Raw genomic sequence first — 14,050 nt, forward strand, 5'->3', positions numbered from 1 at the left:
TCACGGTCATCTTGAACCAAGCTGAAAAACCATGATTCTACCTCAGACTGTATTTCCTTCAACTTGTGCTAATATCACTATGTTTAATTTTGTTTACGATGGTGTGTAAATCTAGAATTTATGGTCATTTAAGTTTATGTAATTTATGTTTGTTGTATCATGCTGCTGTTGCAAATAGCTAATATTTTACAGTATTTATGACCCTGAGCATGTATGCCCATGATAATAAACTACTCAAGTTGAAGAGAAGCGTGGCTACCGCCTCTGTGGTGATCGCAGCGGAGACCAGTCGCCGATAATGGGTCAGTGTAGCAAGAGATTAACTCAAGGATTAGCAGTTGAGATGTTTTTAATAATTACTTGGGGTTATTTGAATATTCAAGGTTTTTATTTAATCTTTTCCTAACATTTTTAAAACTAATTTTTCAAACTTTTTATAGATTTGGAATATTTGAAAGATAGTATTTAACAAATTGGCACCATCATGTTTGACAAAATATACATTGGCTTTACAGGCAGTACAGAGGATATTCACCAAGTTGATTCTGAAGATGAGAGGGTTATTCTATGAGGAGAGACTGAGTCATCTGGGACTACTCTCACTGGAATTCAGAAGAATGGGAGTGGATTTTATAGAAACATGGAAAAATATTAAATGGATAGACAAGATAGAGACAGGAAAGTTGTTTCCACCGGTAGGTGAGAGTAGAACTAAGTGAATAGCCTCAAGATTCAGGAGAGTAGGTTTAAGACAGAGATGAGGGGGAATTGCATTTCCCAGAAACTTCGATCCACTCCAGTTTGTCTAACAGAGCAGCAGGCTGACAGCAGATGCCATCTCATCGGCTCTTCACTCAACCCTGGAACATCTGGACAGCAAAGATGCATATAACAAAGTGCTTTTCATCAACTACAGCTCAGCATTCAATACCATCATTACCTCAAAATGTATCAATAAGCTCCAGGAGCTTAGCCTTGATAACTCCTTGTGCAATTGGATCCTGAATTTCCTGACTTGCAGACCCCAGTCAGTTCAGATTGGCAACAAAATCTTCTCCACGACCACCATCAGCACTAAGCTGTGTGCTTAGTCCTCTGCTCTATTCGCTTTAAACTTATGACTGTGTGGCTAAGCACAGCTCCGATGCCATCTTCAAGTTTGCTGACAACACCACTGTCATAGGCCAAATCAAAGCTGGTGACAAATCAGCAGAAAGGAGGGAATTTGGAAGTGGTGCCATAACAACAGCCTCTGATTCAATGTCAGCGAGACCAAGGAGCTGATTATTGACTTCAGGAGGAAATCAGAGGCCCATAAGCTGGTCCTCATCGGAGGTGGAGAGGGTCAGCAGCTTTAAGTTCCAATGTTATTATTTCTGAGGACCTGTCCTGGGCCCAGCACACAAGTGCAATTACAAAGAAAGCACGGCGATGTCCTACTTCCTTAGGAGTTTGCAAAGATTTGGCATGACATCACAAACTCTGACAAACTTTCTATAGATATGTAGTGGAGAGTTTATTGACTGGCTGCGTCACAGCCTGATATGGAAATACCAATGATCTTGAACAGAAAATCCTATGAAAAGTAGTGGATCCGGCCCAGTCCACCACAGGTAGTGCACCCCCAACACTGAGCACATCTACATGAAATACTATTGCAGGAAAGCAACTCCATCATCAGGGACCCGCATCACCCAGGCCATGCTCTCTTCTAGCAGCTGCCATCAGAAAGGTGGTATAGGAGACTCAGGACTCCCGCCATCTAGTTCAGGAACAGTTATTACCCCTCAACTATCAGACTCTTGAACCAAAAGGTATAACCTCACTCATTTCACTTACCCATCACTGAAATGTTTCCAAAACCTGTGGACTCACTTTCAGGACTCTTCATCTCATGTCCTTGATATTTATTGCTATTAGTTCTATCTTCTTATATTTGTAGTTTGTTGTCTTTTGCACGCCGGTTGAATGCCCAAGTTAGTGCAATCTTTCATTGATTCTGTTATGATTATTATTCTGTAGATTTATTGACTGCGCCCACAAGAAAATGAATCTCAGGGTTATCTATGGTGACATACAAGTACTTTGATAATAAATTTACTTTGAACTTTGGTGAATCTAATTGAATATGTATATTTAAGACACTGTTAGATAGATTTATGGATAGTAGAGGAGCTGAGGGTTATTGGGAAAATGCAGGTGGTGGATCTAGAACAGCCATGGTGTCAGATCCACCACCAGGATCTGAGTCTTGGTGGTGAATCCAAGTCCACGGGTGTTCTAGCAAACCAGGCTTGACAGGCCAGATGGCCGACTCCTGCTCCTGTTCTGTCCTTAGAAACATGATGGCCAATGAGTTGAACACGGCTCAGCTATCTCTTAGTGCTTGTTTCGGAGGCCAAATTCCACAAAATCTCTCATCAATCCACACCACGAAATGTTTCTGCTTCTGCTAATAATCTGGTTGAACTAGTTCAACACAGATTTCCTCTGTGGCATGTGAAATAGAAAATTTAGATTCTGTGTGAAAGTCACCTGTAACCATTCATTAAAATGTTTTAAAAGTCATCTTTGATAGAAAAGGCCTAGAGGTGTTCAGGCTTGAGAAGAGCTAACGGGACTGACATCAATAGGCATCATGAGTAGCATGAACAGCAGGGCCCATTTCTGCGTTATTTTATTTGATTGTTCCCTGCTGACACAAATCAAGGCAGATAATTCTCTTGCTTTTTTATACCTGCCACCTCTCAGTTTAATTTCACTACTTCTGTCACTGGTGCAGAAATTTGCATTAAGAGACTTTAACTGTCGAAATTAATTTGACAATAAAAATCATTGAAGCTTATAGTGAAATACTTGGTTGACATCCAGTTCAATGGTAATCTTTGCAGATGGAGGAATCATATAGGCTTTACAATGAGCTGACTCAGGCTAACACTGAAAGAGGCCTGCGGTTCAGAGAAGGTAGTAAACCAAAGCTCTACTGGCCTATTTCTGTGGACACAAAGGATTCTCTGGCGCTTTCAAAGAGGATCAGATGCCATGGGTAATAAAAACAATAGAACACTTATCTGGAGTATATCCCCTTGCTACCTGTGAGAAAGATGATGGCCATGTGCTTGATTGCAAAAGAACTTCAGTTACTGTAAAACACATTGACTTCTCAGAGTATAAATTGATGCTCAATATAGTTATGTTTGATTCTCACTATTGGGTTGCTTAGGCACAGAACTACCTTGTAGGAGTGTTGTGAATGAATGATTCACTCGTCCGTGCTGGAAGACCCTGTGATGCATCTGTTATGGAATGGAATAAGGAATTGTATCTGTACAGCCACAACTGCTTTAATACACAACACTGGCACTGCATGAGAGAGGCACATTGATTTCACACGAAAAATATAAACAGGGAATGTCAGCATCTCTGGAGAGAGAATCAGAGTAAACGTTGCTGGTTGATATCCGTTCATGTTGGAGGTACAACTGGATTTAAAAGGAAGATAAAGGATAGGGGAGGCATGGTAGGTGGAAGTGACAAACAGAAGGTCATTGCCACTGAAAGTGTCTCCTGTGCTGGAATTTTAACAGTGGTTATATTTACTCTACAGCGCCTGCTGATTCCCTACTCATAGTCATCCTACTTTTGTAAATATAAAAAAGCATCAGTAGTTTTAAAGCTCAGAAATAACCTCCTCTGCAATATATGTGAAGCGGCAGCTATAGCCACGAACACACTTCCCCTGTTTGTGAAAGACTCTCAGCTACAGAAAGAGTGAAGAAACTCAGATCTCTAGACACAAGTGTGCTACCTTCAGTGCCAAATTTTCAACGCTACTGCTACTCTCTAGTTATATCACCAGAACCCTTCTCCTCTGCAGTTGATCTAGATCCTGGATCCCTTGGTAGAGCTGTAAAAGCTTAATCATTTGCTATTGCTTTAGAACACACCCAGGTGAGATCAGCACCAGTTGCATTATTTGAATTGACAATGCTTCATCCTAACAAAGTAACATCCTAGTGTTCCGTTTAATAGTTTCTTGACTATTCAGAGTGTGTCAGTCATTCTATAAAACACTGTAGATACCTTCACCAAGGTGCCGGAATGAGAAGCCTTGAAGTGACGTTTCATAAGGGCCGATGGATCCACTTTTAACAGCCGAGAAAACCACATCTTTTATCTCCACATCGTTACTGTTGCCATCAGATCCCACATCCAACTCCACGATCACACTTTTGCCCACTTCTCTGTAAGATTAAACAGAAACAAGTCTGGGATGATATGCCATGTACAATACTGCAGAAGAAAGCCATTCATTCCACGAGGTCCATGCTGGCAATCACGCTCCCCTTCCCTTATTTCTCTGCAATCGATTCTTTCTCACTTACACTAAGGGGGTAATTTACAGCATCCAACTGACCCAGCACAACTTTGGGAAATGGGAGGGTGCTGGAGCACCTGGAAAAGCCACACAGTCACAGTAAAAGTGTTCAAACCCGACCGACAGAGACAGGACCAGAAGTCAGGATTGCACCTGGAGCTGTGTAGCAACAACACTCACTGCTGCACCACTGTGCGTTCTCAATCGTGCAGCATGCAGCAAAACTGTATTAAGAATGCAATGATAATGAACTACTGCACCAAGACATTAAGGAGGACTGCAGGATTGCTGTTAACCGTTGCTATTTTATAGGACAATTTTGGATTAAGAATCTCTCAACCATCAGGATGCACCTGCCTACCACAGTTATCCAGAATTATGCAGCCTGATTGACAGTAGACTGCTTTTAATTCCCAACATGTTGCCAATAGGAAGACGTTTGACTAATTCAGCAATATGCAACTTCAGTCAGTTTATAAAGACTTAGGCATTGATATGCCTTTCAACTATTTCATGAGATTACAGTGGCTTTTCATTGTAACATTAACCATGTGAATTGCCTTTTATAGCACTGACAAATGAAAATCCACTGGTACCTGATTTTATACTTCTGACCAAATTACCATTTTCAAACCAATTAGCAAGACACAAATGTCTTTTTGCGAGATAGTGCACTGTGCTTTTATCACTCTTAGTATTAAGTAGCTGCTAAAATTGCTCCCAACTGGCCTAGTTCAGCATTAGTATACTGTCTGGACTAGCCCATCAGAGAGAAATGCCTCACTCTTTTCAGAACCCAAAAAAAACTGCAGAGACTGAAAATTTGAAATAAAGACATTAAATACTAGAAATACTTAGCAGGTCAGACAGTAAATGTGGAGAGAGAAAAAGAGTTAATATTTTCAATTGCTGACTTCCTGTTCCACTATCCTATAGAGTTCTGCCAATATTCTAAAACAGTCTTTCAAATTCCAATCCTCCTCAAGATTAAACCTTTGAAATTCTGAAACCATTATACATGTGTTAATCTGCAACTACACGACCAATAATAATTTTTTCCAAAATGAATACACAGAACTGTACACAGTGTTCCAGATGTGAGCTCTCCAGAGCTTGGCTTAGCTGTATCAAAATCTATTCCACTTTCTATTCTAAGAGTGCATACAAAAAATAATTTCATGACCCGTTCACTGTTTTGTGTTCCTGCACAAAAATCCTTAAACGTTCAAGGTCTTGAAAAAATTAACAGAAATAATAAATATTATAGTACTCATATTCATTATCAAGTTGGAGTATGGATGGGGCACATTCAGAGCATGTACTGTATGTTGTGTTCTGGTTATTGGGTTTTAATTCAGTTGAACACTGGGGTCACATAGAAGGATAATGTACTGGAGAACCAGATTCTGACTCATAGGACAAGGATTTTGATTCAAACCTGATCTAACCAGCTTCAAAAATCTTAATAATGCAATGAAGGGGGTGGTAAAACATGCAAGAAACTTCCTCAGAAAAATGAGGTAAGTTGGGAGTATTCTCCCTCGAGAAGGAAATTAAAAGATTTCATGGAGCTCTTCAAACTATTCACATTCCAAATTTCATTCAAGTTTGGTCATTTGATCCATCAAGACTCTGGTAGCTCTCAGAGTACTCCCACAAATCCATTTCCCTTTGAAGACTTCAGACAGAATAAGCAAGGAGAAATTATTATTCCACCGGGAGGGTCAGGACACAGTCAGAGGTGACGAGGAGAACATCTGTTATGCCATGATCTGGAATCCGCTGTTTGAAATAGTGCTGCAGGCAAATTAAATCATAATTTTCAAAGGGAAAATTGGATAACTGCTTAAAGAAGCAGCCAAGGAGTGGAATTCATTAGATTGTATTTTCAAAGAGCCGGTACCAGGTCAGTGGGGAAGTGAGCTAAATCCTCTCTAATTCCAAGATTTCCGAAAAACAAGAGAGGGAAAAATCAGCCCCACATGGTGGCAGAATGGTTACCAGATATCAACTGGCTAAACTGCAACATGGAGGAAATCAAAGAACTTGTTAACCTCGCAAACGGAACAAATATTAAACACAAGTCCTTCATAAAGTGGAAGCACATAATAAAATGTCAAGGCAGCCTGGACAACTTATTCGTTTCCCCCAGAAAGGAAGAAGTAACGTAAAGATTTTTACTCTTCGTGTGTGAGGGATGTAAGAAATAAAGTCAGTTCAATAGTGCCACACCAAAGGCCATTAGTTACACAACAGAGAGTGATCTAATAATAAATAACCCCAAAGCAGGATGCAATTTTTTCCACAGTTCAGCAAGGAGACAGGATATCAAAACAAAGAATTAAGAAAAAAGATCAAGTTTGCTGTTGCACAGTCAGGAAGCAGAAGGAGCCTGTTGCAATGTTGAGATAAGAGTTGCTGTGATTCAACTGAAAGATGGGAGGACCAGGGCTGGCACTGGCCAGCAATGAGGTTAGCGAGAATGGAAAACAAAACAGGATAAGTAAACTTGGTCAGTACAACTGGCGATAAGGCCGTGTAGAACGTTGGAACTTTTTAGGACTATTTTCGGGTGGAAAGGATCTAATAGACTATAAGCATACAGTACAACTAGAGTTAGGGGCAATGACCAGCAGAGCTCTCTGGGCAGTGAGTATTCAGGACTGGTTTCATCAGTTTAGTTGGTGTCCATCCATGGAAAACTGCCAAACTGTTCTGTCCTTGGACATGGCTCCATTATAACATCAGCCTTTATCTTTTCGGCCAAATGTTGAGAAAACATCATTCAGATGGAGTCAAGGGATTTGAGGTTTGGGAAGCGATTCACTGGTCCTAATCCTGAAGGGACTCACAACATTTAAAAAATCTGAGAGCAGAGGCTGAAATCTAAGCAACACATACAAAATGCTGGAAGTCCTGATGAAGGATCTCGGCCCAAAATATTGAATATACTCTTTTCCATAGACGCTGCCTGGCCTGCTGAGTTCCTGCAGCAATTTGTGTGCGTCATAAGGTAGCCATAAGAACTGGGGTCCAAAACAACATTTCCTTAGCCCCTTCCTTCCAGAGAGAGATAACAAATGAATAAAGGAATCCAGATGTTCTTCTGCACGAAACAACAAAAGAAATAAAAGGAGTATTGGGGCCATCTGGACCATTGAGACCGCTCTGCCATTCATTAAGATCATGGATGACCTGGCCATGGACCCAGTGCCACCTACCTGCCTTTTCACAACCCTTCATTGCCATACTATGTAAAAATCTATATGAATGTGTTTCAAATATACTTAATGAGGCAGCCTCAGCTTCACTGGGCAGAGAATTCGACAGATTCACCACTCTCTGTGAAATGCAAATCCTTCTCATCTCTGTCCTAATTTTACTCCCCGAAACCTTGAGACTATGTCCCCTAGTTTTTGTCAAACCTATCAGTGGAAACAACTTCCCTGCCTATGACCTACCCCCTTTTGTAATTTTACATGTTTCTATAAGATCCTCTCTCATCTTTCTGAATTCCAGTAAGTATAGTCTGAGGAGACTCGATCGCTCCTCGTAGGCTAACCCCCTCATCTCCGTAATCAAGCTGGTGAACCACATCAGCAACAACTCTAAAACTAGTATATCTTTTTCTTAAGTAAGGAGACCAGATCTGTATGCAGTACTCCAGCTGCAGCCTCAAGTACCCTGCATAGTTGCAGCATAACTCAAATTCAGGTTCTCTAGCAACGAATTCCAATTTCCACATGACAGTTTCATACCTGTTGCACCAGCAAACCAACCTCTTGCGATTCATGTACAATCCCAAGTCACTCTGCACAAAAGTACGCTTCAATCTTTCACCATTTAATAATAATCTAATCTTCCATTTCTCCTTCCAAAGTGGATGACCTTGCATTTACTAATAATATACTTCATTTGCTAAACATTTGCCCATTCACTTAACCTATCTATATCTCTCTGCAGGCTTTCAGCATCCTCTGCACAATTTGCTTTTCCACACAGTTTAGCGTTATTAGCAAACCTAGATTTTCAAATTGTTAATGCGTCTTGCAAACAGTTGTGGGTCCAGCATCTATTAATGTGGCACTCCATTTATCACTGATTGCCAACCAAAAATACCCTTTCTTCAGTCAGGGCACCAAAGGATATGGTGAGAAGGCAGGTGTATGGGGTTGAATGGGATCTGGGATCAGCCATGATGGAATGGAAGATCAGACTTGATGGGCTGAATGTCCTAATTCTGCTCCTATGTCTTATGGTCTAAAGACTCATTTATCCCAACTCTTTGCCTTCTATTGGTTAACCAATCACTCTATCCATGCTAATGCATGCCAACTCCATACACAGTGACTGGTACACCACAAGAATTAATGCTTATCCCTCTGCTCCAATCTCTCTACACCCTTGACTGTATGGCTAGGCACAATGCAAACACCAACTATAAATTCACCAGTGACACGATTGGTGTCAGAATCTCACATGGTGACAAGGAGGCATGCAAGAGCGAGATGGATTGGCTGGTTCAGTCCATAAGACTATAAGACACAGGAGCAGAATTAGGCCATTTGGCCCATCGAGTCTGCCCTGCCATTCAATTGCGTCTGATCCTTCTCCCCGTAACCTTTGATGCCATGTCCAATCAAGAACCTGTCAAGCTCTGCCTTAAGTACACCCAATGACCCAGCCTCCACAGCTGCCTAGGTTAATAAATTCCACAAATTCACCACCCTCCGGCTAAAGAAATTTCTCCACATCTCTGTTTTAAATGGAAGCCCCTCTATCCTGAGGCTCTGCTCTCTTGTCCTAGACTCTCCCACCATGGGAAACATCCTTTCCACATCTACTCTGTCTAGGCCTTTCAACATTCGAAAGGTTTCAATAATATCCCCCCCATCCTTCTGAATTCCAGTGAGTACAGACCCAGAGCCATCAAACGTCCCTCTTATGATAACCCTTTCGTTCCCAGAATCATCCTTTTGAATCTCCTCTGAACCCTCTCCAATTCCAGCATATCTTTTCTTAGATAAGGAGCCCAAAACTGTTCACAATACTCAAGGTGAGGCCTCACCAGTGCCTTATAAAGCCTCAGCATCACATCCTTGCTCTTGTATTCTAGACCTCTTGAAATAAATGCTAAACATTGCCTTTGCTTTCCTCACCACTGACTCTACCTGCAAGTTAACCTTTGGGGTGTTCTGCGCAAGGACTCCCAAGTCCCTTTGCATCTCAGATTTTTGGATTTTCTCCCCATTTAGAAAATAGTCTGCACATTTATTTCTACAAGCAAAGTGCATGACCATGTATTTTCCAACATTGTATATAATTTGCCACTTTCTTGCCCATTCTCCTAATCGGTCTAACCCTTTCTGCAGCCTATCTGTTTCCTCAACACTACCTGCCCCTCCACCAATCTTCATATCATCTGCAAACATGGCAACAAAGTCATCTGTTCCATCATCTAAATCATTGATATACAGCAAAAAAAGACAGACCTCTGTGAAACACCACTAGTCACTGGCAGCCAACCAGAAAAGGATCTATTAATTCTCAGTCACTACCTCCTACCAATCAGCCAATACTCTAAGTATGCCAGTAACTTCCCTGTTATGCCAAGGGCTCTTAACTTGGTAAGCAGCCTCATGTTTGGCAACTTGTCAAAGGTCTTCTGAAAGTCCAAGTCAAGTCGTCACTTTTTATTGTCATTTTGACCATAACTGCTGGTACACAGTAAAAACCAGACAACGTTTTTCAGGACCATGGTGCTACATGAAACAATACAAAAACTATATTTTTTGTTTTGGGGTGGTTGGGACTGGTGAACTCCAACAGGGGGCAGTGTAGCGTCGCATCCAGGCAGGTAACTGTACAGGCCCCCTCCCCGGGGTTCGATTGCACAAGTTTTGGACTCTTTTATTGTATGATTTTGATACCAGTTGTGCTTACAATCTTGTATGGGCTTTGAGCTGTGTGTGGCTGTGTTACTCTGTTTTGCACCTTGACCTCAGAGTAAAGCTGTTTTGTTTGGCTGTATTCATGAGTATTTATCTATGGTTGAGTGACAATTAAATTTGAATTGAATTGAATTGATGCCACAACAACAACCTCTCACTCAATGCCAGCAAGACCAATTATTATTGAGCAGGAGGAGGAAACCAGCGGGGGATCAGAGATGGAGAGGGTCAGCAACTTTAAAAGGTAGTGGATAAATTCTAATCCATCGTGGATAAAGCCCTCCCCACCAAAGAGCACATCTACATGGTGTGCTACTGCAGGAGAGCAGCATCCATTATCAAGGACCCACACCACCAGGTTCACGAACAGTTATTACCATGCAGCCATGAGGCTCTTGATCCAGACCAGATAACTTCACTCAACTTCAGTCGCCCCATCACTGAACCATTTCCATAACCTATGGATGCACTTTCAAGACTATTTATCTCATGTTCTTGATATTGTTTATTTATTTATTATTATTTTCCTTTTGTATTTGCATAGTTTTGTTGTCTTTTGCACTTTGGTTATTTGTGCGTCCTGTGTTTGCCCACAAGAAAACAAATCTCAGGATGATATATGTGATAATAAATTTACTCTGAACGTTGAACTTTGGTAAAGAAACTGCACTGTGGCAGACATACAGGATATACCAGAAAGGTGACAGAGAAAAGAATGGCAGTATTGTGAAGGATCCCACCCACCATGCTTATGGACTTATTATTCCACTCCCATCAAGGAGGAGGCTACGTAGCATCCATGTCAGGACCACCAGACTCAAAAACAGTTACTTTCCCCAAGCAATAAGGCTGATCAACACCTCCACCCACTAACCCACCGTATCAGCGAGAACTGCAGCGTAGGTTCACAAGGTTAATTCCTGGGATGGCGGGACTCTCATATGTCGAAAGATTGGAGCGACTGGGCTTGTATACTCTGGAATTTAGAAGGCTGAGAGGGGATCTTATTGAAACATATAAGATTATTAAGGGATTGGACATGCTGGAGGCAGGAAGCATGTTCCCACTGATGGGTGAGTCCAGAACCAGAGACCACAGTTTAAGAATAAGGGGTAGGCCATTTAGAACGGAGTTGAGGGAAAACTTTTTTACCCAAAGAGTGGTGGATGTATGGAATGCTCTGCTCCAGAAGGCTGTGGAGGCCAAGTCTCTGGATGCTTTCAAGAAAGAGATGGATAGAGTTCTTAAAGATAGCGGAATCAAAGGTTATGGGGATAAGGCAGGAACTGGATACTGATTGTAGAAACATACATAGAAACATACATAGAAAATAGGTGCAGGAGTAGGCCATTTGGCCCTTCGAGCCTGCACCGCCATTTATTATGATCATGGCTGATCATCCAACTCAGAACCCCGCCCCAGCCTTCCCTCCATACCCCCTGACCCCCGTAGCCACAAGGGCCATATCTAACTCCCTCTTAAATATAGCCAATGAACTGGCCTCAACTGTTTCCTATGGCAGAGAATTCCACAGATTCACCACTCTCTGTGTGAAGAAGTTTTTCCTAATCTCGGTCTTAAAAGGCTTCCCCTCTATCCTCAAACTGTGGCCCCTCGTTCTGGACTTCCCCAACATCGGGAACAATCTTCCTGCATCTAGCCTGTCCAATCCCTTTAGGATCTTATACGTTTCAATCAGATCCCCCCTCAATCTTCTAAATTCCAACGAGTACAAGCCCAGTTCATCCAGTCTTTCTTCATTGAAAGTCCTGCCATCCCAGGAATCAATCTGGTGAACCTTCTTTGTACTCCCTCTATGGCAAGGATGTCTTTCCTCAGATTAGGGGACCAAAACTGCACACAATACTCCAGGTGTGGTCTCACCAAGGCCTTGTACAACTGCAGTAGTACCTCCCTGCTCCTGTATTCGAATCCTCTCGCTATAAATGCCAGCATACCATTCGCCTTTTTCACCGCCTGCTGTACCTGCATGCCCACTTTCAATGACTGGTGTATAATGACACCCAGGTCTCGTTGCGCCTCCCCTTTTCCTAATCGGCCACCATTCAGATAATAATCTGTTTTCCTATTTTTGCCACCAAAGTGGATGATCTGTGGATGATCAGCTATGATCACAGTGAATGGCGGTGATGGCTCAAAGGGCCGAATGGCCTACTCCTGCACCTATTGTCTATTGTCTACACTGAACTACGTAAAACAACACAAAAACTACACTAGACTACAGACCTACCCAGGACTGCATAAAGTGCACATAACAGTGCAGGAATTACAATAAATAATAAACAAGACAATAGGGACAGTAGAGGGCAGTAGGTTGTTGTCACCCCAGGCTCTGAGTATTGAGGAGTCTGATAGCTTGGGGAAAGAAACTGTTACATAGTCTAGTCGTGAGAGCTTGAATGCTTCGGTGCCTTTTGCCAGATGGCAGGAGGGAGAAGAGTTTGTATGAGGGGTGCTTGGGGTCCTTCATAATGCAGTTTGCTGTGGATGCAGCGTAAGGTGTAAGAGTCTGTGATGGCGGGAAGAGAGACCTGATGATCTTCTCAGCTGACCTCACTATCTGCTGCAGGGTCTTGCGATCCGAGATGGTACAATTTCCAAACCAGGCAGTGATGCAGCTGCTCAGGATGCTCTCAATACAACCTCTGTAGAATGTGGTGAGGATGGGGGGTGGGAGGTGGACTTTTCTCAGCCTTCGCAGAAAGTAGAGATGCTGCTGGGCTTTCTTTGCTATGGAGCTGGTGTTGAGGGTTCAGGTGAGATTCTCCGCCAGGTGAACACCAAGAAATTTCGTGCTCTTAACGATCTCTACGGAGGAGTCATCAATGTTCAGCGGAGAGTGGTCACTCCGTGCTCTCCTGAAGTCAACAACTATCTCTTTTGTTTTGTTCACATTCAGAGACAGGTTGTTGGCTCTGCACCAGTCCGTTAGCCGCTGCATCTCCTCTCTGTATGCTGACTCATCACTCTTGTCGACAAAAAAGCCTTGCAGAGGGTGGTTAGCGGAGCAGGGAAGGTTATTGGGGTCTCCCTACCTTCTGTCCAAGACCTCTTTCAGAGTCGATGACTCCAGAAGACACGGTACATCATTAAAGACCCCTCACACCCTCTCCATGAACTCTTTGTTCTTCTGCCATCAGGCAAATGTTACAGGAGCATCAAAACTAAAACCACAAGGCTACTAAACAGCTTCCTCCCACAGGCAGTCAGACTGCTAAATAGCTGCTCCACCTGACTCTGCTTTGGACACTTTTAACTTGCACTGGACACTTACAACTTGATTTTAACTGACATGTGGCTGTTGTGTTTTACTATTTATTGTTATGTTTATTATTTAGTGTTGCGTTTGTTATGTTATGATTGCACTGCTCCTGAGAAACGCTGTCTCATTCTGCTCTGCAGAGCTGATATACGGTTAGAATGACAATAAAGTTTTTTGAATTGAATTGTTGATGAGACCCATCGTCCTGTCATCGGCGAACTTGATGATGTGGTTCGAGCTGTGTGTTGCAGCACAGTTGTGGATCAGCAGAGTGAACAGCAGTGGACTGAGCAGACAGCCCTGGGGGGCCCCCGTGCTCAGTGTGATGGTGTTGGAGATGCTGCTTCCAATCCGGACTGACTGAGGTCTCCCAGTCAGGAAGTCTAGGATCCAGTTGCAGAGGGAGGTGTTCAGGCCCAGCAGGCTCAGCTTTCCAAT

The 14,050-nt window shown here is 42.5% G+C and overlaps 1 protein-coding gene across 7 annotated transcripts in view; it reads right to left on the reverse strand.

The window, feature by feature from the left end:
- Nucleotides 1-14,050, reverse strand: part of hspg2 (heparan sulfate proteoglycan 2) — a 551,229-nt gene that overhangs the window by 339,376 nt on the left and 197,803 nt on the right. For all 7 annotated transcript variants that reach the window (XM_072245063.1, XM_072245064.1, XM_072245068.1 and 4 more), the window contains one exon: nucleotides 4,084-4,244. In XM_072245063.1, coding sequence (XP_072101164.1) covers nucleotides 4,084-4,244 — 161 coding nt within the window. The remainder of the gene's footprint in view (nucleotides 1-4,083; nucleotides 4,245-14,050) is intronic.

This window comes from Mobula birostris, chromosome 27 (assembly GCF_030028105.1).
Source record: "Mobula birostris isolate sMobBir1 chromosome 27, sMobBir1.hap1, whole genome shotgun sequence".
Lineage (NCBI taxonomy): Eukaryota > Metazoa > Chordata > Chondrichthyes > Myliobatiformes > Myliobatidae > Mobula > Mobula birostris.